Here is a 25596-nt window from a genome sequence, read left to right as displayed (position 1 = left end):
TTGTCATATTTATTTCAATTATGATTAAGTAATTAATTCCAAGGAGGCCTGTAGCGTTGACATGAAGGAATCACTATGAGAACACAGTCTGTCAAGTTAATACAATTTTCAATTACTCAATCAATCATAAGACTGCTCCTCAGCACTCTTAAATCTGCTCTCAGCCACGCTCAAATCTGATCTCAGGAAAATTTGGGGACTCCCGCTCCCAGCCCTAATATGTCTTAAATGGGCAGACATCTGCCTAAGAGGACATTTTTGGTCGTAAATTCGTTCGAGAATGAGACCCAATAATGATAATAATAATAATAATAATAATAATAATAATAATAATAATAATAATAATAATAATAATAATAATAATAATAATAATAATAATAATAATAATAATAATAATAATAATAATAATAATAATAATAATAATAATAATAATACAACTTTATTTATGTAGTACTTTTCAAAAGATAGTTCTATACAGAGGCAAAAAAAAGTTAATAAATACCATAAATGAATACAAATAAACAACAAATAAAATGCCCAAGATGAAAAATAAAGCAACATCACAAGATGAGATTTTGTGTCACATGTTTGTCACACTTATGTTTCCTATTATGTCTCTTGTGTCCTGCCTCCCCTGACTGCTCTCTGCTTTGACCTCTAGGCGTTCATCGTGGCCTTCACCTCTGACATGACCCCTCTCTCTGTGTTGACCTCTAGGCGTTCATCGTGGCCTTCACCTCTAACATGACCCCTCTCTCTGCTTTGACCTCTAGGCGTTCATCGTGGCCTTCACCTCTGACATGATCCCTCGGCTGGTCTACATGTACGCCTACCAGCCGGAGGGGAAGATGACCATGGCGGGATACATCAACAACAGTCTGTCCATCTTCAACATCTCCCAGTTCCCAATAGACAACCGACCAGAGGACGGGGAGAACCCGGACTGGTTCAGCAATGACATCACCACCTGCAGGTGCGTGTGTGCGTGTGTGTGTGTGTGGTGGGAGTCTTGTTTGTGCACGTGTCTCTGTATGTGTGTGTCACATGCATGTGCGTATGTGGGTGTGCGGTAGGGGTGTAACGGTACATGTATTCGTACCAAACTGTTTTGGTTTCAGTTTGGTGCACGTGTGAACCAAATTAATAGACTAGCTTTAACCACGCATGTTGAATGAAACTCTGAGCCCCCCCCCCCCCCCCCCCCCCCCGATGACATAACTTTCACAAAGAGATGGATGTTGGATCCATCTGAAAGATCAGAGCGAGGACTACACCGGTACCCCTCCAAGTACAATAAACAGATACGAGATGTGAGTTTGTTTGATGTTGTGTCTGTGTGCGGAGCATAGATGAGAGGTTTGGAGGACAAACAGCACAAGACGAGATGTGGAAACTCGTCCTAATAAAACAGGACAAACAGGGAGGCGCTTTGTTGCTAAATGAGAGCAGCTTTCAACAGATTAATTTGCCTCTGGTCTTTGAGAAACACATCGAGCAGTTCCTCAGTAGTTAATATACAATCATTACTGTTAATGAATAATAATTTCAACATCTCCATTGATGAGTTACAACCTCCCTCCTCTTTACTGTACTCTTCTTAAGTCATGCTTCTCATACGCTCCTTCTCTCTAGGTATCGTGACTACCGCTACCCCCCAGGCCACAACAAAGAATACTCCCACAACATGCAGTTCTGGCACATCCTGGCTGCCAAGCTGGCTTTCATCATCATCATGGAGGTAAAGGAAGGAGCCCAGCACTTCCTCCACAACGTTTACTGTACTGCCTGCTCAATGTGTTCTTAAAGGGATTGATTGATTGATTGATTGATTGATTGATTGATTGATTGATTGATTGATTGATTGATTGAAAACTTTAATGAACAGATTGCAGAATTGGTACAGTACAGCTCGTTAACCCTTTCACTGCCGCACTACCAAGCGGTTAACCCTTTCACTGTGACAATACACAGAAGGTTAGCCCTTTCACTGCCACACAACAGCAGGTTAGCCCTTTCACTGCCACACTACAGAAGGTTAACCCTTTACTATCACACTAGACGGTAACTGGGGTTAACCTTCTGTCGTGTGGCAGTGAAAGGGTTAAAGGGATATTTCATTTGAGTAGAACTTGTCTAGTTTCAGCAGTCTTACCTCTATCTAAGGTATTCTACAAGTAAGCTAGTGACCACTGTGTCCATATCAACACCACAATTCCTCCTAGGTGTCAAGGCTTCTCATTCACTTCCATTCATGTTGAAGACCTAATCTAAATATCATACTTCTGCGGTATGAACAAACTGCTGCTGTACAGATTTCAATAAAGCAGACAATTCTGAGTCAAATGTATGTGTTTCCTTTGGCATTTGATGTGTCATTACAGATGTACTACCTTTGAAAAATAAAAGTAGATCCAGTCAATGTGTTGTAGGTTTGAGTGAGCTGTGTATCTTTGCCCTGCATCGAATGTTCAGGGAGTGGTTACCATGCTGCCTTGATGGAAGAAAGATTCTATACATTCTATGAAAGGTTGACTTTGGATCAAACTACACTTCAAGTGAGAAATAGTTCCTTTACTGATGATTTGAAAACAGCAACATTAGCTCCTACAGTACCTTTGATATATTACACAGCATAATATTGCTGTATTGTTTGTGTATAATTCAGAAGTATGATGTATAGACTAGGTCTTCAACATGAATGGAAGTGAATGAGCAGCCTGATACCTGCCCTGGGAGGAATGGTGGTGTTGATTGTGGAGACAGGGACAGCAGTGGTCGGTAGCTTACTTGTACAGTAGATGACTTTAGATAGAGGTAAGATGCTGATTTCTTGACAAGTTCTACTAAAGTGAAATATCCCTTTAAAATGTAGTCAAGTGTTACATTTACACCAACTCTCCTCAGTCCCACAAATATATCAATAGATAATTGGACACCCAATATGTCAATTCCATTATCAATATTGGTTGCATCTGCTGATGCAATATCAATAGAAATCTGTTTCTGTTCAATGAAATGCTAAAGACTAGTGATGTCCTGTTGACTGCACCTTCGTCTTTCTTCAGCTGGGGAAGGTTGGCATTTGGATGGATCCAAATCCTGAATCGCTAAATGCTAGTCCAGTTAAGAAGTGTAACAGAATGCAATTTAGTCAATTCAATCAGGCACGGTTGGCTTAGCACACCTTTCAGTAATACCCAGCTTCACACACACACACACACACACACACACACACACACACACACACACACACACACACACACACACACACACACACACACACACACACACACACACACACACACACACACACACACACACACACACACACACACACACACACACACACACACACACACACACACACACACACACACACACACACACACACACACACACACACACAGTAGCTCCACTGGGACCAATTGGGACCAATGCTTTACATGACTACAGCTAAAATGCGAGTGCTCTGCTATCCATTCTGGTTACAGATCTACCAATAGCGGATGCATCTAAAGCATTGTTTTTCTAGATATCTGTTTAATTGCCAATTGCCTTTCACACATCCCCGGCCTAACCCAAGTTCAGACCCAATTGTTTACACTGTTTCATTTTCCATTATTTTATATCCAGATTTAATTGTATTGCCTATATTTATGTCTATCTTCTATTACCTTGCCCATACCGGTACCCCCCCCCCCCCCCCATGCTGCTATGACACACGAAGGAATATCTCTTATCTCATCTTAATACCGCCAATAGGTGCTCAATAGGTCTACAGTATTTCAACTGTAGGAGAGGAGTCACAGGAGAGGGAGAGTCAGTTCTTTGAGGTGCTAGTCGTTTGCTTTTGTGAAAACTATTATGGAGGCTAAACTGATCTATTCCAATATCCAGTCATATAGATATTGGTTATGTTTATTGGCGACATATATTGATATCACATTGTTGCACACCAATACAAATTATCCATGTTGCAGACAAATCCCCAGTCGATGCAATTAGTTTCAGTTAGTTTTGTAACTAACTGCCCAATTTTCCGCAAACAACTAAAAACACAAGTCTTAAATCAATATCTGAAATAATAATAAAAGATTACTTACTTACTGTCTTTTATTATTATGTACTTTACCACTCTATTATGTTACTATCCGACTACTACCTACCATACTAATTTGTCTATACTAGTATGCACTTGAGTGTAACATTCAAGTTTGGCACTGCTAGACAAACAATATCACTTAAGATAAGATAAGATATTCCTTTATTTATTATCTTTTTCCCCCCTCCTTTTTTCCGATTTTTCTCCCATCCCACTGTTAGTTGTTATGCCAATTCCCAACCCCCTTCCTGGTTGTTGCGCACTCCCCCCTACTGTTGGTCCAGGAGGCCGGCGACTGTCACATGCTTTCCTCCGACGCATGTGCAGCCTGCCGGCAGCCAGCCTGGCAGCGCAGATTCTCACCGGGAGAGTGTAACGTGTGGAAGGTCACACTACCTCCCTCCAGATCCTACCCTCGCTGTGCAGGCGCCCCGACCGAACTGTAGGGGTCGCTGTCCACAACGCCCAGGACCCACCCATCAGCTTTCCCACCCCTAACACTGCCAATTGTGTTAGTATGAACGACCAGTCAAGCTGATAGCAACGCCGAGAGCTGGATTCGAACCCAGCGTCTCCAGTGTTGATGGCGAGCGCCTTGCCCACTACACCACCTAGCCGCCCCAAGATATTCCTTTATTGATCCCCTTGGGGAAATTTGTGAGCTTACACTGACCCTTAGCTGCCAGAGTTGTACCCTTCCCCTGCTGACTTGTTCAAAACTTGTAAGTCGCTTTGGATAAAAGCGTTCAGCCAAATGACTAAATGTTAATCTACTGACCCTAGTTTCCAGTTGGTGGACTGACTGATCACTCTGCCCCTCCTCCACAGCATGTGGTGTTTGTTGTCAAGTTCTTCGTGGCCTGGATGATTCCCGACGTGCCGTCCGACGTGAAGGCCAGGATCAAGAGGGAGCGCTACCTGGTCCAGGAGTATCTCCACACCTATGAGGTGGAGAAGCTCAAGGTCCAGCTCAGCGCCACCGCGCACGACGATTGTGGCTGCACACCCATGATCTACCCGACCATACCTTCGGTGCTGTCCGAGTGTCTCTAGCACTGTCCGTTTCTCCTCAACATCCGTAGCGTCAGTCGGATGGGAGGAGGACTAGGGACAGAGATGACCTTTCAGCTGCTTGTGTAGCATGACGTTGACCTTCAACCTGCTGTAGTGCCTATATTGTTTTTATTTTCAGTTTATTGGCACGAGATTCACCCAAAGAAAACAACTATGGATCGCCTCAGTTCACAATCACCCGTCCTCTACTCCTTCTACCATAGAGATGCTGGAAGGTACAAACTTGGAGAACGTACCGCTAACCACTGTTCAGCCTGCATGCCTGTTAAAGCTGGAGTCAGTCACTATATGCACTTGATGTCAAATCACATTTTCTTGTTCATCGTGATTCATCGCATATATTATCTTATAATAATCTTTAGTGAGGCTGATGAAAGCTTGCTGTAAGGAAACGGAGCGGAAATGCTGTACAAACACTGTTAAAATCAGGCAGCTTGCTCTTATATCACTATCTTTATTCTGTAAGAACCACTATACGTAACCAAAGACTAGATGCCTTAATATTTTAGACATTTTGTCGTCGGAAAAGTAATATAATTTTATAAGATTGTTTATTTAATTCTTTGAGTATTTCTCACATTCTCATGGCTTCATCTGTGGTTATGGTGTCACAACATTACATCGGTGTTGTTGGTTTTTATGGCCATCTTTCAGCTCAACAGCACGGGAATAGATGTAGAACCATTTGCAATTTTTATTTTGCTTTTTTGTTTCACATATCTGCAATGTAGTTCAAAACCCTCTTCATAATCCATGAAGGATTTTTTTTTTTATCCACTTTTTCTCCTTATTTTCTATTTTTCTCCCATCCCAATTTTGTGTATCCAATTCTCCCCTCCCCTGTCTTGAACGTTGCTCGACTATGCCCCCCACTGGTCGGTTGTAGAGAGGATAGAAGCCTTGCATCACGTGTTCCCTCCGGCACACAAGGAGGCAGCCTGTCACATCTTTTCGCCTGCCAGCGCGGACTCTCATTGGCGAGGTGTAACGCATGGGAGGCTCACACTACCCTCGCCACTTCCTGTCTCTGCTGTGCAGGCGTCTCCCAACCGACCTGTAGGGGTCGCTGTCCACAACGTCCAATCCCCACCCATCGACTTCCACCCGCTGACTCTGCCAAATGAGCCAGTACGACGGCCGGCCCAAGCCGAAGGCAATGCTGAGACTGGGATTCGATACCGGAGTCTCTTGCATTGGTGACAAGCGCAATCTCCGCTACGCCACCCAGCCGCCTCACGAAGGATGTTTTTAAAGTCAATATCAGACGTCAACATCAAAAGTTGATGGCTTTTCTTTTTCCGCTTGTTTCGCACTAATCCTCTATTTATCAGTTGTGTGTTTAGTGGTTATGTGGATCAGGGGGCGGGGGGTATAGTCTTGCGTTTGGTCTTATTGTCCTGCTGTGGTCAGTCATTCAGCAGCAGGTATGGGCGGCGGCCGGGGGGTTGGTGCATCATGCGCGTTGGCGGCAGCTGTGTCGACTGTTGACAGTGAGTGCTGTTCCAGGAGACGAGGTGCCAAAAGCCCGGAGAGAGCAATGCCTTTTTAATGCGTCTCTGTTTACCAACACGCAGGAGCTAATGAAGGCTTGTCCTCGTCTACTGGGGCATGTTTGCTCCGTCGCACAAAAGCACATTAGCCAGCGCTCCGTTCTCACACGTTTCTCAACCTGTGTCCCTGACTAGAAGGAAATGCATTATTTTTTTTCTTTTGTATTATTATTTTTGCACAAAGCACTTAATGAAACAAGACTACCAACACATCAGACATGGCAGCCTAATTGTTGTCTACGTTCATTTTAGAAGCATGGACATGCATTGATTCTCCGTTCATTGAAATGGAACAACGGTTGTACTGTAGAGGATGATATATAACTTACTGTATGTTTTCAAACGGTTCCCATATATTGGACTTGAATTTGTGATGCAGGAGAGGAGAGAAGACATGTTGAAGCATGTTGATGCATGTGTAGCGGCAGAGGTGGAGACTCGAGTCACATGACTTGGACTCATCCAATCTTGACTTGTGTCAGACATTTTTATGACTTGACTTATGTGGGAATTACTTGAGACTTTGACTTGATTTATGATCCAGTGACTTGGAATTTGACTGACTTGTAGAGATTCATACTAAGATTTTACAATATAATTTATTTTTTTCTTTATAATATTAAAGGTGCTATATATAACATTCAGCCACTAGATGTCACACAAGAGCGCCAGCGTGTAATTTATCCAATCAGGTGCATTCCACGTGGGGAAATGAGAAGTAGGGAGGGGATGCACGTTATTTTTTTTCCTAGCCGCATTTCTCGGAAACGCTCTCTGATTGGTCGACGCCTGTTTCTACACTGGTTAAGCTTAGGCACTCTTTCGAAGTTGGTTAAGGTTAGAGTTTGTCTTAGAGCATGGTGATAGAACGCCAGGTAGTTTGCAGGCTGTTTGACGCGGAAATGGGCAAAGACACAGCTCGTCACACGATTGGGCAAACATGTCAGTGGCCAATCAGAGAGCGTCAGTCAGTGGCCAATCAGAGAGCGTCTCCGAGAAATGCGGCTAGGGAAAAAAATAACGCAGGGGATACATGTAAACAACAACTTTAATTTTGGACCCACAAAAATGTTTTCAATAATAAATTCATTAATCAATATTTTTTGGGGAGTGGAAAGCAATACTTTTATTCTGCACCTTTCTAAAAGTTCTATGGATGTATTTAAAAAAAAATTATAATAATAATAAATAAAAGATTACTCTACATTAAAGTCTATCTATAGCACCTTTAATTCAATGTAAAAAAATTAAGGTAAAAGAAACTACTGCATTGAAAATGTCTAGATTTTCTGTCATCTTACTTTATAGTTAACTTTGTCCTCCTTCTTGACATCACGTGGGAGTTCTGCATCAAGACATGACAAGTAACTTTACATTAATGACATTGACTTGAGACTTGTGCCTCATGACTTTAGACTGACTCGGGATTCAAACAAGGTCGACTTGGTCACACCTCTGTCAGGTGAAATCTGTATACTTTAACATTTATACTCGTTTTTTGTTTGTTTGTTTTGTTTTGAAACAATATGAAAGATGTTTTCAAAATCTATTACCCTTTTTTCCTAATCTCTGTAAAACAGCTGACTGATTATATGCTCCGATCTCAGGCAAATACGTGGAAACACAAGAAAGTGACATATAAACCTTGAGCATTGTTGGACTGTTCCAGTTTGCCTTTTCATGCCCTGCTAAACTAACGCCTGTAGATGCCTTAACACTTTTAACACCTCAGTTGTGTTGTTTTCAATTCTATACTTGTTATCCGTGCCTTCAATGTTAATCTGGCTTATTTTTTTTACGTTTTAGTGCCGACATTTATTTTATATTCCTATAAAAGAACCTAAAGTCGTTTACAATACACATAAAGTTAAAACTTGTTTTGTTTTTATTTAGTTCTATAATTTTTATACACTGCCCTTGTACCCACTGTGTTAAGACTGTAATATGTGAAAAAACACAAACCAAAATAAAGTACCCAACTGAAATGAAGTAAATGTTGGATATGCAGTAAGTAACATGTGGAGTGAGACCAGTCACTATTCACGTACCAGATGGCCCGGGGGAGCACAGATAGAGATATTCAATATTTGTTCATGCCAGTGGGTGTGTCCTTCACCAAAATATGCAGGCATGGCTGTTTCTCACAGCACAGTACTGCGACAAAGACATGGGCAACACTCAAATCCAGGTAAGTTCCTCTACTACGATTACACGCCTCATCGCCGTAAGCTTTACATTGTTTCAGTTCATGAAACTGTTCTGTTCTGATTTCTTCTTTTGTCAACTAGTGTATAAATACTATAAACACATGAATTGTTTATGCAGCGGGACAGTCTAGGAAAGTCTTTTTTGAATATAGGCAAACGGAAAAAGTATTGCTCACTTTTCCAGACAATATTTGCAAAGACCTCCACGGTTGTTTAAGTAAAGCTTTGATGTTTCCTTGAAACACAGAAGCTATGAATTGACTATCTTGAATCAGCGTTGTGTTTGGTGAGAGCAACGTGATCCTGAAACTGTGCTTATAGGGTCAATTCATTGCTGGAGTCCTGAGTACTGCATGTCTCGCCACAGCCTCCAGAGCACGCCATCTGTACCCTGGGCAGTCCAGGCAACGAGGGGATGCTGGTGGTTCAGCTCTACCTGATGCCGGCCTTCTTCCTGGTGGTGTTTATCTTTGGACTGCCCCTCAACCTGCTCTCCCTCTGGATCTTCTCTCACCGCCTGAAGCGCTGGACGCGCAGCACTGTCCTCCTCTTCAACCTGACGCTGGCGGACACCTCCTGGCTGTTGGCTCTGCCCATCCTGGCCCAGTACCACCTAGACCAGCTGTACTGGACGCTGGGCCTGCCCCTCTGCAAGGCCGTGCGGCTCCTCTACCACAACTACTTCTACCTCAGCATCTTCTTCGTGGCGTTCATCAGCGTGGACCGGTACCTCGCCATTGTCCACCCGCTGCGCTCCCAGGCCCTGCTGGGCCGCAGGCAGACCTACGCGGTGTGCGCGGTGGCCTGGGCGGCCAACATGGCCCTGAGCATACCGGTGGCCAACATGAGCCTGACACAGCGGTGCCTGGGGAACAACCGCACCATCTGCACCCTCTACATGCTGCTGGACAAGACTGGGGGGAACCTGCCCTACTCCCTCTGCTGCTCCATCGCAGGCTTCCTCTTCCCCCTGGTCTCCATCTGCTACTGCTGCCGGCGGAGCGTCAGAGAGCTGCGCCTCCGCCCCTTCCTACCCAACCCGCACCGGCGGGGACGTGGTCTGATTCGGGTGCTGAAGGCGGTGCTGGTCCTCTTCGCCCTGCTCTACCTGCCGTACCACGTGGCCCGCAACGCCGCCATCGTCATGCGGGTGCTCCACCCCGACGACCCGGCCTCCTGGCGGGCGGCGGACGTGGCGTTCGCCGTGGAGATGTGCCTCTGTAGCCTCAACACGTGTGTTAACCCTTTGTTCAGCTGCTTTGTCGGACGGCAGTTCAGGAGGGAGATTCAGGAGACCTTCGCGGTGCTGTTTGCTCATTGTGCCCGCGGGGGGGCGGCCTCATCCTTGCCAAAACAAAGACGCGAGGCAGTGGAACATGGGATGGCTACCATCACACCCCTGTGAACACTACCTGCTCCATACATCACACCTGTCTTTAGTTCCAGTTGGAATAATGTTCACAGTGATCTCTTTTTGTGTCACACAGCATACAACTCCATTAATAGATTAAAGAATTGTTGATTTGAAGTCTCCCTGTATCTCTTTCCATCTACGTGAGTAGCCTAGATATGTGTTGAACTATTGTCTGCATAACTTTCCTAACTCAACACTGCCTCTGTGTGGTTAGTGAGCTGAACCTCTGCTTTATACTGTACATTCAAACTGAAATGAATACTCGTGCTTATTCCAGAACAGTTATTCAACCTTTATCTCTAAAGTTTTACATTGCCAGGAAATGATGCAGGTCTATCTGGAAAAAAACAGGAATTGGCAGGAATAAGGAAGGCACCTTGCTTTTAGCATTTGCAGGCCAGAGCCCAAGAGGATGGAGCTACTGTAACCTTCAACGTATTACCACTCAAGGGGTTAGTTACTGTGGATGAAGGCGATGTAAACCTTGCAAGCATTGCTATGTTTTAAATAGAAAGAAAATAATATGTGCTGTGGAAATGAGAGGGAGTGCTCGCGTGTGTTGGGCCGCTAGGGGGAGCTGTCGACAAGCATTCCTTAATTCCTTGGCTGTCGACAGGTATGAGAAACAGCTGAGCAGGCTTTCGCTGTCCGTGGTGCTGAATCTTCTATTGGCTACTTCATTGGCGATTCTCACCTCAGATAAGAGTGGAGCTCTTGAACTGAAGCGAAGATATTTCGATTTCACGGCGTATATCCTCGACATTTTCTGTTTTCGGCTTGTTACAATACAAAATCAATTAATCAAGAATAAGATTTTTATCACATTTTTTTTTATCACTAACGGGATCTTAAAATGGCACTGCCTGGATTAACATTGCGCAAGGCAAAATCGGACTTATTTGACTGCTGTTTTGTGACTGTGAAACTAGATTGAAGGTTTTCTCCCTCCATTTCTACTCGTGCATTCAGGACATCGACTCGTTTTATGTTCGGAGAGAAACTGATCATTTGGATTACCACCCGAACCAATATGTTCATTAATTTCGCACCTCCATTCGTCATAATAGCGTAGAATAGAAAATAATTTGGATATGGAGCCAGGAAAGGAGAGTGGTTTCCCCACCACCACTAAAGAGGGACTGAAGAATCTCGCAGGAAAGGCCCTCGGGAATCTGCACAGGTAAGGGAGGCTAAATATGACAGTTAACGCACGACTATTGGCGAGCTGTATTACCTGCTCTATGCTATTGGAAACATTTGTATCGTTTATATTTAAAAAAAAAATGCATAAATAGCAACTGACAGTACAAAGAAATGCACAGGCTTTGCCTAAAACGGTTTCCTACTATTTCTTTTATATATTTTTTTTATAAAAGCCAAAAGAGAAATTATTTTATTTGCTTGCATTTCTTATGGGATGAATTATGGACAGGATGCTGAAAATCCCAATTGTGGGACTCGAATATTTAAGGATCAGATATTTCCCTTGAGGACGATCCCCCGCCAACAGCTGTGGGTGATGTTTTTTCTTTTTAATAATTAATGAAACTGAACGATTCGTGACATAAGGTCGGGGGATATCTGTTGTGTATCCCACGTATTAATTCAAGATCGATCTATTTGATATACACTGTTTTACCGCAGCCATTCTTGGTAGGAACCTGGATGGAATATCGCCCAGTGAGAACTGATAACTCGTTTAAAATGAAATAGGTTGCATGTCTCAAAAATAAAAAATAAAACAAAGCATAGCGAGGCCAATTGAATAGGATTTTCTGGTCCATCATTTCAACACTTCAAACTTCCATTTGTTTGACGGGCTATTATTTTAAGGCTATTCGATTTTCATTTTCTTTCCTTTATCATATTTAAAAATATATTTGATCGGTATAGGAGAATAAAACAGCCGTTGTCTATATTAGGTTAAACAAAACGAAAATGTCAAGACATCAGCAAATCAGTTGCAAAACCGATATCCCAAAGACCTAACTATTTATGCAAGCTGAGGCCTCGCCTAACGTTATTCTTAGACCTAAAATGGCAACAATCCCATATAGGCTGCAAAAGAAAACGCTGCTGATTTAATTCTAGTCTATAGGCCTGTCATGTTATTATAAGGCCTATGTCTTCCATCATTCATTTTCTCATGAATCTACATTTCTATGAGTAAATTCCAAACTTGAACTAAAACAAAATGTTAAGCCCGCATATCTGATAGCTAATTAAACGATCAGAGGGCAGAATTAACTCTAAACACATCCGATGCTGATATGCTGCAATGCGGTATGAATGTAATTTGTCAACGACCCTCTCCTTCACATAAACATAAATTAGGCATGAAACGACATTTTTTATTCAACAAAACCAAAACGACCCTGCCTACACCACCGGGTATCAAGTATACAGAGACGTAATCATAAATGCCTTGGCCTTAAGTTAAAACACAGTATAGGTCTGGCTATACAGTGCATGTAAAACCGAGAGCCAACTGGCTGAGCCACAAATAGAATAATAGCCTAATACCATTTTTGCAAGGCCCTTAGACCAGGCCTTATATTTTGTGGAAATTCAACATGTTCACATTGTTTGTCGTTCTGCCCAACGGCTATTTCAAACAGGCCTAGGCCCTTTTCAGATAATATAATTGATCAATATACAACTAACTGCGATAGGCTTAGGCGACATGGATGGGGGGTATACTATACATAGTCGTCTGGTAATCCGGAGGTTCCCTAGGCTGTTCCCGCTCCTCCCGGGCAGCGTGTCGAAGTGTCCTTGAGCAAGACACTTAACCCCTAATTGCTCCCGATGAGCAGGTTGGCACCTTGCATGCGGTTGGATAAAAGCTGCTATCATTTACCATTTTATTTAATGCTTTAATCTTGACTCGTGTAGGAAGTTGGAAAAACGCCAGCAAACAGGTGGTGAGGTGATCGAACTGACCGAGGATGGGAGACCCGCTGCGAACGCGGAGAGGAAGCCGCCTCTGTGTGACTGCAGCTGCTTCGGGCTTCCGCGCAGATACATCATCGCTATGCTGAGCGGACTCGGCTTCTGCATATCTTTCGGTATCCGATGCAACCTGGGCGTGGCCATCGTGAGCATGGTCAACAACAGCACGATTCACCAAGACGGCAAGATCATCATCACAGAGGTGCATTATGTTCCCCCGCCCATTCTGTCCTTCGGTGTGTCGACCAATTCAAAGCCCTATAATAACTTACCTTTATCAACTTATATATCTACTTATTGTATTCAGTTATTTTAAATCATATTTTATATAGAGAAATGTGATATGATATTATTATTAGACTGTAAGGGGACCTATTATTGTCAACAAAAAAAATAATTGTACCTAATTGTGTTGGACGATATTTACATCGACATTTACATTTAGTCATTTAGCTGACGCTTTTATCCAAAGCGACTTACAAGTTCTGTACGACAAGTCATCAGGAATGGCACAAATCTATCAGCTGAGTAACAATGTTCATCAAAGTGATGAGTGCTACAGTGTAGGTTATGTTTATTAGGACAAGTGCATGACAGTAAGGTTAGTTATAGGGTTAGATTTCTTTATATACCGATACCGATATAGATTGATTGTCATTATACAGCACAAGTACAGTACAACGAAAATAAGTTTGCCATCCAACTAGTGCAAATGTAACAGTGAAGTGCAACAGTAATACAATGTACAGGTGGTTAAACTGCGTACAAAATATACAAGTTAGTACTACTGAGTGCTATAATCATGTTCAGAGTTGTAAATAGAGACAGTATGACTATGTAACTATAGTCTATAGATACAGATAGGTACAGATAAGGGACTATGTGCAGGTAATATACAGACAGAGGATAGGTATATATGCAGTGAGAATATATATATGGTATATACAAGATTATAGGGTATATATGCAGGTGTATTAATAAATAATAATTAATAAATAGGCTATTAGGTATGTGTACGTTATTAAATGTACCTTATGCATCTTCTTTTTTCCCCTGAAAGAAAGCGAAGTTCAACTGGGACCCAGAGACCGTAGGGATGATTCATGGCTCATTCTTCTGGGGTTATATCGTGACTCAAATTCCAGGAGGATATATTTCTTCAAAATTTGCAGCAAACAGGTAAGTCCCTTCAAAGCCATTGGAAGATGGTCTGCAACAAAACAATACATATACAGATTATAAAATAATAATAATAATAATAATAAATACAATTAAATAAAGTAATAATAATAATACGAATAATAGTTATAATAATATTGGTATGATAAAGTTCGCCACGTGCAGAGAATTAATTTTAAACCCAATATTTGGCCTGTCAACCCAGAGAACAGCAGAGCGATGGTCGCAGGAAGGAAGCCTGACCTTACACCAGATAAATTGGGGATTTCATTGCCCGCGAGGCATGCCTCCTCATGTTAATGAGCTCCCGTGGGACAACCGTGTCTAATCCTTTACGTTCGGAGGCATGGCAACCAGCCCAGCCAAAAGCAAAGCACAGTGAAATTTTTTTTATTGCATGTTGTAATTTAATGGTATTATAATACCATAGGCATAGGCGTGTCATAGCAGCATAATTATGTTATTAACAATTGATCAGTCGACTCCATTTTATCTTTGGAATAGCCTGTGTGAGAAAGACTATAAGCCCAAATGCAGCCCTAAGTATTTTAACTCAAGCACTGCACTCAACAAGTACTATTTCGAGGTATACTTGCATGTTTTACTCTAACTTTGTACTTTTAATTCACTATAAAGTTAGTCCACTACATATATCCAATTTACCCATTAGTTACTAGTTACTTTAAAAAAAAAAAAGCTAAAAGATTTAGCATACAAGACATGTCATAAAGTGATTAAGATTACGATTGATAGATTAAGTATTTTAACATTTTAAACCAGAAATCCTGACATAATCATAACTGGACCATCAGAAGTCAATAGATTGTTAACATGACCTTCAGAGGTCAATAGATCAAGGATTGAATGCTTCCAAGCACTGAAAAGAATGTCACATATAATGTACTTTTATTTGGATATTTAAGTACATTCAATATGAAATACTTCTCTACTTTTACTTCAGTAGAATCTCAAATGGAGAATTTTTTTTAGTACAATTTTATCTGGGTATGTTTACTTTTACTTAAAGGAACATGCGAATATTGTGGGAAATGTGCTTATACCGTCTTCTCCGAGTCAGACAATAAGATAGATACCAATTTCCTCTCTGTGCGTTCAGTAGAAAACTAAAGCACAAATGAATGGAAGCGGATATGGACCATTAGCCTATCTTTAAGAGGTGTTTTTAGCCAACAGCTATAGGCTAGCTGGTCTGTATTCCGCTTCCATTCATTTGTGCTAAGCTATAGGCTAGCTTGCAGCTGGATATAGCTTTCTACTGAACGCACAGAGTAAATCGGTATCTACCTTCTTGTCTGACTCTGTCCTATTCCTATAATGTTGGCGTGTTCCTTTAAGACAAAGAACTGTGAGCTTCTTCCATCACAAGTGATTCTTTGGAGACCAACTCCCTGCAAAGTCAGCTGAGCACACAGACACCTTCTGCTCACTCTGTTCTCACCCCCGCATCGCCCTGGAAACTGAGCCTGAGCAGTCTGTCATATGTGTAGCAGTCAACAGGAATCTTGAAATCAGTTTGACACAGTAAATGTGTTATTCATCTGTATAAAATAGACCCATTACTCATGATTAATTATTCCATGATTCCAATTCTGATGTTCATATGATGAAGTTATATGTGGTGGTTGATGATGATGATGATGATGATGATGATGATGATGATGATGATGATGATGATGATGATGATGATAATGATGGTGGTTGATGGTGGTGCTTGTGGTTGATGGTGGTGGTTGACGATGATGGTGGTGGTTGATTTTGGTAGTGGTGGTTGATGGTAGTGCTAGTGGTTGATGATGATGGTGGTGGTGCTGGTGGTTGATGGTAGTGCTAGTGGTTGACAATGATGATGGTGGTGGTGGTTGATTTTGGTGGTGGTGGTTGATGGTGGTGGTGGTTCTGGTGGTTGATGGTGGTGGTTGTTGATGATGGTGATTGATGATGATGGTGGTAGTTTATAATAATATAATAATAATGCAGGACCTCTTTAGAGAGAGGTCTTTATTCGGCATGCAACGACACAACGACATGCAATGGAATACACAGAGGGATACACACACACACATGCAACTGCTCTTAACCCATCCCGTCGTCCGGGAGCAGACAGGGCGTCGGCGAGATCCCCCACCTGGGTACCTGGCATCGCGGAAGCCTGGTCCCCAGGCGGGAATCGAACCCTGGACCTTCTTGCTGTGAGGCGACAGTGTTAACCACTACACCACCGTGCCGCCCCGTGCTGTTGATGGTGGTGGTGGTTGATGGTGCTGGTGGTTGATGGTGGTGGTAGTGATTGATGGTGGTAGTGGTGGTTGATGATGGTGGTGGTGGTTGATGGTGGTCGTGGTTGACGATGATGGTTGTAGATGATGGTGGTTGATTGATTGAAAATTGTATTAACACATTGCAGAATGGGTAGAATACAATATATACGGCACAATACACACAATTGTTAAGGGGATGCAGACCAGAGAAAGACTTTCGTCTTGTTTACATCAGGGTACCCCATTTTGCTGGTATAGTTGATGGTGATGGTGGTGGTTGTGGTGATGGTGGTGCTGGTGATTGATGGTGGTGGTGGTTGATGATGATGGTGGTGGTATTCATTTATCTTTTTAATGATGTTTCTCTCCACAATCTTCTGTCAAATAATCCTAACCAGCTTCTACCTTTCTATTCTTCAGAGTTTTCGGGGCAGCCATCTTCCTCACGTCTATACTGAACATGTTCATTCCTTCTGCTGCCAGATCACATTATGGGTGTGTCATCTTTGTGAGGATATTACAAGGCCTTGTTGAGGTACTGATGTATGTGGTTTTGCCAAATAATTTTTTTCATACAAGTTCCTAATTTTCCAGCTGTGAGCTGAATGTTCTTTTGCATGATGACTATTTGTCTCTAGACCACAACAACATACAACAACAAAAGATCACAATCCCTGCATACAAACAAATCCCATGGCTGTTAAACTGACCTCATTGGCTTACCTATATTCCTTTATACAACGGCATGCAAATTTCTCGATTCTGATTGGCTGAAACAGTCATTTTACACGTCTTTATTGGCAACAATCCACGCTGCTGGCCCAGGACCCGCCCACAACCGACCCACATCACATCACTCCGCCGGATCACAAGAAGGTGGCCAATAATATTTACAAATGGATATGTTAATGGCGACTAAACGACTAAATATGAAGCGATTCTGTCAAGGGGAATGTGTTAGCCCTTTAAACAATGTTGGATGATGTAATTGATGGGTCTTGAGGCAATCTAGAACAAAAGAAAAATCGCGGTTTGATTGATAGATTAATTGATTGATTTAAATTTCTACTTCCTTCTTGCTACTGACTGCAGCGTTCTCTCTCACTGTCCGACGCTGGCGTACCCACAAACACACACACACACATACACACACACACACACACACACACACACACACACACACACACACATACACACACACACGCACACACACACTGTGACACACACACACACACACACACACGCACACACACACACACACTCCTGTCTGCAACAGCGGGGGAGTCAGACTGAGAGAGAAGCAGCGCTGTTTTAAGTGAGCATGGTCTATTGAATTGATTGATTGGTTGATTGCTAATTTTATTACTGTACCCCTGGTTTCCAACTGGTTAAGTTTAGGCTAAAAGAAATAAATAAAAAAATAGGGCGAAGAAAACGTTTTTTTCCTATGCATTCCCTTAACAATTGTGTGTATTGAGCCGTACTGTATTGTACCCATTCTGCATCTGGTAATAAAATTTTCAATCAATCATTCCAATAATACACAGTTGGATGTGTTAGTTGGTTGGATGCACTTCAAGCTGCTTCCACATGAGGCAACTTCTCTCAATCATTCCAATAATACACAGTTGGATGTGTTAGTTTGGTTGGATGCACTTCAAGCTGCTTCCACATGGAGTTGTGGGAACTACTTTTTCTGGCGGATGGTTTTTTCAATAAATCTTCGATTAATGTGTGTTTATTGTATAGAAATAAGGTTGGATGAATCTGGCAGTTGTATAAAAGCTTTACACCACGTGCAGTCGTGATTTGTGACCAATAAACCATGCCTAGGGGGGTCTAACGACCCTCGGCTGCGCCTCGGGCCTAACAACCACCCCTAGGCATGGTTTATTGGTCACAAACCACTCCTGCGTGTGATGTAATGCTTAAATATCTTTACTAATCTTTAAATGCATTTTTCAGTCTGCCGTGTACAACCCCCAGAAGGCTCAGATTCATCTGCAAAGAGACAGGATTAGATTCGATTAGATTTTATTAGATTTTATTCAAATTCATTGTCATTATACAGCACAAGTACAGCACAACAAAAATAGGTTTGGCATCTAACCAGAGTGCAAATGTAACAGTAAAGTGCAGTAGTAATATACAATGTACAAGTGATTCAACTGGATATAAAATATATAAATGAGTACTATTGAGTAATAGTGCTAAGCAGATACAGAGTTGTAGTATTATTATGTAATGTACAGTATGTACAGTAATAAAGGTATAAATACACTATGGTAGTAAGTCATACTGGCCAGCGATATAACTAGTAAGAGTATAAGGGATATGTACAGATATAGATAATATCTACAGGTATGTAAATTATTATTGGTATCGATTATATACAGTATACAGACAGATCTGGATAAATATACAGTATATATATACATCAGGAGTATCATGTACTGGGTGGGAACCATGATCATGGCAGGCAAACAACACCTAGTAGCTGACCAGAGAGGAAACAGCTCCATGTTCACATAGAAACTAAATTAACAAAGAAAACCACTTGAAATGTGCGGCTGCCGCCCTGCAACGTGCAACTGGAAAATATGAGGTTTTTGAGCGAGAGGCCGTTATCAGACTGAAGGTCACCCTCCTTTGTCATTTTGTTTGGCTGAACGCTGTCATTTCAATAGGAGCCCATGAGTGCAGGGAGAGGCGTCCGCCCGCCCGTGTTCCTGTGCACGTCGACTTATTACTGCAAATTAAGCGTTAGCATTTCAGGGTGTCTCCCTAAGCAAGCCCCAGCAATTTGTGTCTATCAATAGTTGATTGTGTGCCACTTAGTGTGTAATGAAGATTTAATGAGAGCAATTCTGTTGTTTTTCTACTGAAGTGGGTAGTCAGCTTGAATCTGTAGTGACTCACACCTTGGCCATTAGTCTCCATTAGAAATATCAGCTCCGATGCACGTCAGCTTGTTCCTTATTAGATGAGATTTGTCTTATATGTCTGTGACTAATGGAAGTCTGCTACTCCGGTGCAATCGTAAAAACTCCTCGCATGAGGAATTCTATTAGCTTTGATAATTTGGACATTATATCACACATCTAGAACAAGCTCATGCAGACACAGAGACAATTAGTGCCATATATTAGATTTAGATTGTTATTAGATTTGGTGGAAAATTATGTTTGTGTTTGTCAAATAATAATCAAATGATGTCCCCTACCAATATGAACTATAGTAAAACTACAGCATTCCTGTGTGGTTTCTTTCATATGCACCAATTCCGATAGAACTACTATAGAAACATAGCATTTCTATGGTGGAATCACAGGAATACTAGTGATTCACTATAGAAACATAACATTTCTATGGTAAAACCACAGGAACACTAGTGATTCACTATAGAAACATAGCATTTCTAAGGTAAAACCACAGGAATACTATAGTGATTCACCATACATTGCTATAATATTCCACTACAGAAATATTATGGTGAATCACTACAGTATTTCTGTGGTAAATAAATGGCATGCATGAAGAAAACCACAGGGGAACTATAAATCACTACCATAGTTTTGTAGTGTGTACAGAATCAAAGCACAGGAACACTATAGTGTAGATTGCAGTGTAGTTTGTTTTAGCATGGGGTGACTGTTCTGTCTCTCTATCCAGGGAGTGACATACCCTGCCTGCCATGGGATCTGGAGCAAATGGGCTCCACCACTCGAAAGAAGTCGTCTGGCAACTATCTCCTTCTGTGGTAAATACAACTAGTACAGTTTACAGCCCCTCTCTATCGTGGGAAAATCCAAGTGTGCATGCTCAGGGTGTTGTATCATTCACAGTAGACAACATAAATTTCATAGCAAGTGGGGCTCGGAGCCCCTAGCCCCAAGTGTACATCATTTCGTATTTCAAAGTTGATTGGCTGGCGTCGGATTACAGACAGTCGGTAAAGAAGCCTTTCAAATACTAACAGCAGCTACTGTAAACTACCTCGTTACGTAAAAATGAACAAAGTGGATTATTTACTCGAGCACAGGTTTGAAACCCTGAATTTGGAGGAGAACATTTTAATCAAACGTCTGGGTCCACACCAGCCACTGGATATCGTTATAACTCAAACAGCTTGCAAAGGTAACCGCGGGTAACCGTTAACGCTAACATCCATCCATGAGAACAACCTAGAAGAAGCTTAAGTTTACTGAGACCGTCAGTCTGATGAAAATCAACAACTCATATGATGACATCTGAGTCAGAGAGGAACTTTTCCACCTTAACCCTTTCACTGCCACACTACAGAAGGTTACCGTCGGTAGTGTGATAGTAAAGGGTTAACCTTCTGTAGTGTGGCAGTGGCAGTGTGTTTTTTTGTCTTGTCTATTACTAGTGAAGCACTGCCTCACTAGTAGTCATACAATAACCTCCACATGGTTGTGTCATGTTTAAAGACAAGGTTGTTGTCATAATGTGGTTGTCATAGAATCCCTAAAAAGTTGTCTATGTGTGCTTTGGTGTGGCCTTCAATGGCGTTGAGCTCTATAATAGCAGTTAATTTAATCCATCACAAAGTGCAAAAGAAAATCACCAGAATGCAATAAATAAAGAAAAAATCATTGCCCCACCAACATTTTACATATAAAAACATCGCTGGATATACATCACAACTCGTAAACTTGGCTATCTTGGAACTTGCTGCCGTTCAAGTGCAACTTCCTGGTCATTAACGTTGACTTAACGAGTTGACGAGGACCAGCCGAACGCATCATAAAAACCCAGATGTTAGGCCTGCTTGGTTGTTCATTGTCCTCTCTGTCCTGTGTAGGGTCTTATGCTGGTGCTGTGGTGGCCATGCCCCTGGCTGGGATCCTGGTCCAATACACCGGATGGTCCTCTGTCTTCTACCTATATGGTAGGGGGAACTGCTCAATATTGGAAACAATGTCCATATATTATTAATCTGAGTTTATTGTTGCCGGACCCAGAGAGCTGGCCTACAATAGTGAATGCCCCTAACTGATCTCGCCATTGTTGAAACACGCATGTGTGAGCTTAACTAGCCTCGCCTGGTCTTGTTTTAATACCATCGTTCGTGTGATCTTCACAAGGATGCTTTGGAATCGTATGGTACATGTTTTGGATCCTCGTGTCCTATGAGAGCCCAGCGGAGCACCCCACCATCACCGACGAGGAGCGGCGCTACATCGAGGAAAGCATCGGAGAGAGCGCCCAGCTCGTGAGCGCAGCCGAAGTGAGTTCTTCTCCCTTTCACAGCTCACTCGCTTTGCCACACCATGCAAACAAGGCTGGATTAGTGCCCCCCGGGGGCCCTGGGCACTGAAGATCAGAGGCCCCCCCATGCGCCACTGCGCCTCACACACCGGCACTTCTAATCAATGAAACATATTTTATTTCATTAACATGAGACAATATTTTTGGAAACAGATTTAAATTAATTCATTGACCATGTCATATATTTCTGTGGAGCCGAATGTAAAAAAATTCAAAAAAACACCACCGCGAGGGCCCCTACGTGCTGAGGGCCCCTGGGTACGTGTCCAGGTTGCCCTTATGGTAGATCTGGATTTGCATGCAAAGTACAATGTCGCTGAACATGATATTCTTATGTGCCTCTATGTGTCTCTAGAAATTCGGGACCCCTTGGAGGAAGTTCTTCACCTCCATGCCAGTCTACGCCATCATCGTGGCCAACTTCTGCCGCAGCTGGACCTTCTACCTGCTCCTCATCAGCCAGCCCGCCTACTTTGAAGAGGTGTTTGGCTTTGAAATCAGCAAGGTAAACAAACCTCTCACAATGCCTGGTGTCCATCCCTTCTCACAGGACTCTCGTCGTGATTTATTCTCCTTGTTGAATATCAGTGTACGTGTCAAAAACATTCCGGTGTTTAGTGTGTCATGATCTGTGGCCCCCAGGGAGAGTGCGAAGTATGAATCAAGCTGATTTGACAGCTTTAATTCCGCTGCCGGTCTGACCACTGGCACCCTGTGCTCAGAGCAGGTGAATGATGGCTCAGCTGCATTATTGGAGTTAGAGGTGGAAATGCACTCGAAAGATTTGTTTGGACAGATTTATTTATTTTGTTTTGCGACTATGAATTTGAGGCTGTCACGGCGGGTCGGATTCCAACAAGGATTTGACGGCTGCGTTTCCATGTTTTCACAGGTTGGAATGGTGTCGGCGCTTCCTCACTTAGTGATGACCATCATCGTTCCTTTGGGAGGCCAGCTGGCAGACTATCTACGCACTAATAACATAATGTCCACCACCATGGTGCGGAAAATTATGAACTGCGGAGGTGAGTCAGATCGCCACCATTTGATTAGGCTACTGACTGTAAACACATTATACATTATACTGTAGATATATATTCATTAAAATTATATAACGTCTGTACTTTCTTTTGTAGGGTTCGGAATGGAGGCCACTCTGCTGCTTGTGGTTGGCTACTCTCACAGTAAAGGTGTGGCGATCTCTTTCCTAGTTCTGGCCGTGGGTTTCAGTGGTTTTGCAATATCAGGTGAGTTGCAGAAGGTTCCGAGGTCTTCTGTGGTTAAAGATTGTGTCTTGATTTCAAAGGAAACCCCACCATTGATCTTTACACCCCAGTGTATAACAAAGATACTTCCTGTGGTTTGTAGGTTTCAATGTCAACCATCTGGACATCGCTCCTCGCTATGCCAGCATCCTCATGGGTATATCCAATGGTGTGGGAACCCTGTCAGGGATGGTGTGTCCTCTCATAGTGGGGGCCATGACAAAGAACAAGGTAAATCCCTTCTATGTACTGATATTAGTTGTTATACAGGGCTTAGGTGACACTATCTGTGGCTGCCCCACTGCTCCTAAATAGTTAGGATGGGTAAAATGCAGAGAATTAATTTCCCCAAGGGGATTAATAAAGACAGTGGCTCAGGAGGTAGAGCAGTCTTCTGGTAATCAGAAGGTTCCCAGTTCGATACCAGCTCTGGCTCTTCCCTGCAGTGTGTCGAAGTGTCCTTGAGCAAGAAACTTAACCCCTAGGTTGGGTGAATGTGAGGCTTTGGATAAAAGCGCTATATACTTCTATATAACTTAACATACCTTTTCAACACACACTATATTTTATCCCTAGACTCGGGAGGAGTGGCAGTATGTCTTCCTTATCGCTGCCATGGTGCATTACGGGGGTGTGATCTTCTACGGAATCTTTGCCTCTGGGGAGAAACAGCCGTGGGCTGACCCCGAGGACACCAGCGAGGAGAAGTGTGGCATCATCGACGAGGACGAGCTGGCCGAGGAGACCGGAGACATCACCCAGGGCTACGGCGCCATGGCCGGTGGGGGCAAGAGCTACGGCGCCACTGCGCAGCTCAACGGAGGTTGGGTGCAGGACTGGGATAAGACGGAGGAGTACGTACAGAAACCAGCCGGCCAGACGTACGCCGAAGGCGACTACTCCTAGAGACCACACACACGTTGGTATTTGCAGTCATGGTGAGTCGACTCACGTGAAAACAGACATTGTGGTTTGCACAAATAAAGCATTAAGTTAGATATTTAAATTCACTTTGTGTGTTCAACTAAAAATGGCTACTCGTTTCAAACAAGCAGGTTATTAGTGTAGAATAGCTCATTCAATTCACTGCAATGCAGAACAAATCTTCAATGGATTCTAATATGTCATCACATCCATCTAGACTTCACTATACAATAAGCAGTCATAATGAATACCGTGGGCCTGTAGTGTAGTTATTTAGTTTCCCAAAACGTCATTAAACTACTTGAACAACATGAGCCAGATATACCTGCAGTTGACCATCATAATAGGTCTGAACTACACCTCTGATTGCACTGATACTATAAGTATTCAAAGATGAGATTCTATTCTATTTCTCAAATGTGTTTTGTGTATTGTACATATACCTGTATACTGTTTCTGTGAGACTATTGTGGATTTGGGTCGTTGATCTGTGTGGACATTAATATAAAAAGGCCATATTTTTCATGGACAGTACCTTTTCAGGGAGATGTCTGCTTGCAAAAAAAAGGTCTTGTTCTCTCTGGCAAGGCCTGAATAAAAAACACATTAGAAGACATGAAAAAGTGTGAGTGAAGTTGAACTGAAATGTAGAATTTTAGTGTGTATTGCATGATTCTGATCAAAAATTTAAGAAATCAATGTTCAGATGCAGCCTTTTTACGGTCACTCGGTAATTCACTGGTAGTCACCCTTTCCGCTTGCTGCTTTGTTCCTAGATAAGTGTCCTCTGCCATTATGAGTAATAAAGTAAACTTCATAATCAGGTCCTGGTAGTGATGTGAGACAAATCTTTAAAAAAAAAAAAAAGTGTTGAAAGGGAACGTTTCTAAAGACATTGTTTATTGATGTTTGATGTGTGCACTGCAATAAATCCTGTGTAACGGTTGCTTCCCATCACATTTCTGTTTTGTGACGTAACACTGGCTTGCTGTATCTAACTGTAATTGTTTTTGCGGTCATGTGATGAACAACATTAAGGTGTACAGTACACTACTGGTTATGACGTGGACCATATCGATGCATTTTGACGAGCGGGGAATACAGTACTGTAATACGAACAACCACGTTTTGTGATCTTTTGATGTTTCTGGATCGTCCTCATTGTTACCGGAACTACTTTATTGACACTTTGGTATTGTCGAGTTTGAATGAAACACGTTAATAGATGGGCTGCTCCATCCTACTTTTATTTGCTATTCAGACATTCTATTTGCTGTATGAACTCCACAAGGATGTTTAAAAAATATTAGTAAAAATTAATATTTATGACCAAAACATGCTATTCTGGCTTTGTGCCT

The 25596-nt window shown here is 42.3% G+C and overlaps 3 protein-coding genes across 4 annotated transcripts in view; all 3 read left to right on the top strand.

Moving 5' to 3' along the window:
- ano5a (anoctamin 5a) overlaps positions 1–8691 on the top strand; it is a gene marked incomplete at its 5' end in the record, with an annotated part of 70385 nt that extends 61694 nt beyond the window's left edge. For both annotated transcript variants that reach the window (XM_084334244.1, XM_084334245.1), the window contains 3 exons: positions 774–973; positions 1633–1738; positions 4931–8691. In XM_084334244.1, the coding sequence (XP_084190370.1) occupies positions 774–973; positions 1633–1738; positions 4931–5155 (531 nt within the window). In that variant the 3' untranslated portion in view covers positions 5156–8691. The remainder of the gene's footprint in view (positions 1–773; positions 974–1632; positions 1739–4930) is intronic.
- A 669-nt stretch (positions 8692–9360) lies between these two features.
- Positions 9361–10338, top strand: LOC311245337 (proteinase-activated receptor 4-like; the record flags this gene model as incomplete). The annotated part of the gene is made up of 1 exon (XM_084335180.1): positions 9361–10338. The coding sequence occupies exon 1, from the start codon at positions 9373–9375 to the stop codon at positions 10336–10338; it is 966 nt and encodes a 321-aa protein (XP_084191306.1). The 5' UTR covers positions 9361–9372.
- Positions 10339–11438: 1100 nt separating this feature from the next.
- On the top strand, positions 11439–24220 carry slc17a6a (solute carrier family 17 member 6a; the record flags this gene model as incomplete). The annotated part of the gene is made up of 12 exons (XM_084334673.1): positions 11439–11527; positions 13243–13501; positions 14360–14478; positions 17178–17292; positions 20430–20517; positions 21583–21669; positions 21866–22008; positions 22405–22554; positions 22942–23074; positions 23186–23296; positions 23418–23545; positions 23891–24220. 12 exons carry the CDS (start codon positions 11439–11441, stop codon positions 24218–24220), a joined length of 1752 nt encoding a protein of 583 aa, XP_084190799.1.
- Between the last annotated feature and the right edge of the window lie 1376 nt (positions 24221–25596).

Source organism: Notolepis coatsorum, assembly GCF_963971535.1.
Source record: "Notolepis coatsorum genome assembly, chromosome: 18".
Lineage (NCBI taxonomy): Eukaryota > Metazoa > Chordata > Actinopteri > Aulopiformes > Paralepididae > Notolepis > Notolepis coatsorum.
Note: the sequence above shows the minus strand (reverse complement) of the source record. Positions and strands in the feature narration are given on the sequence as shown.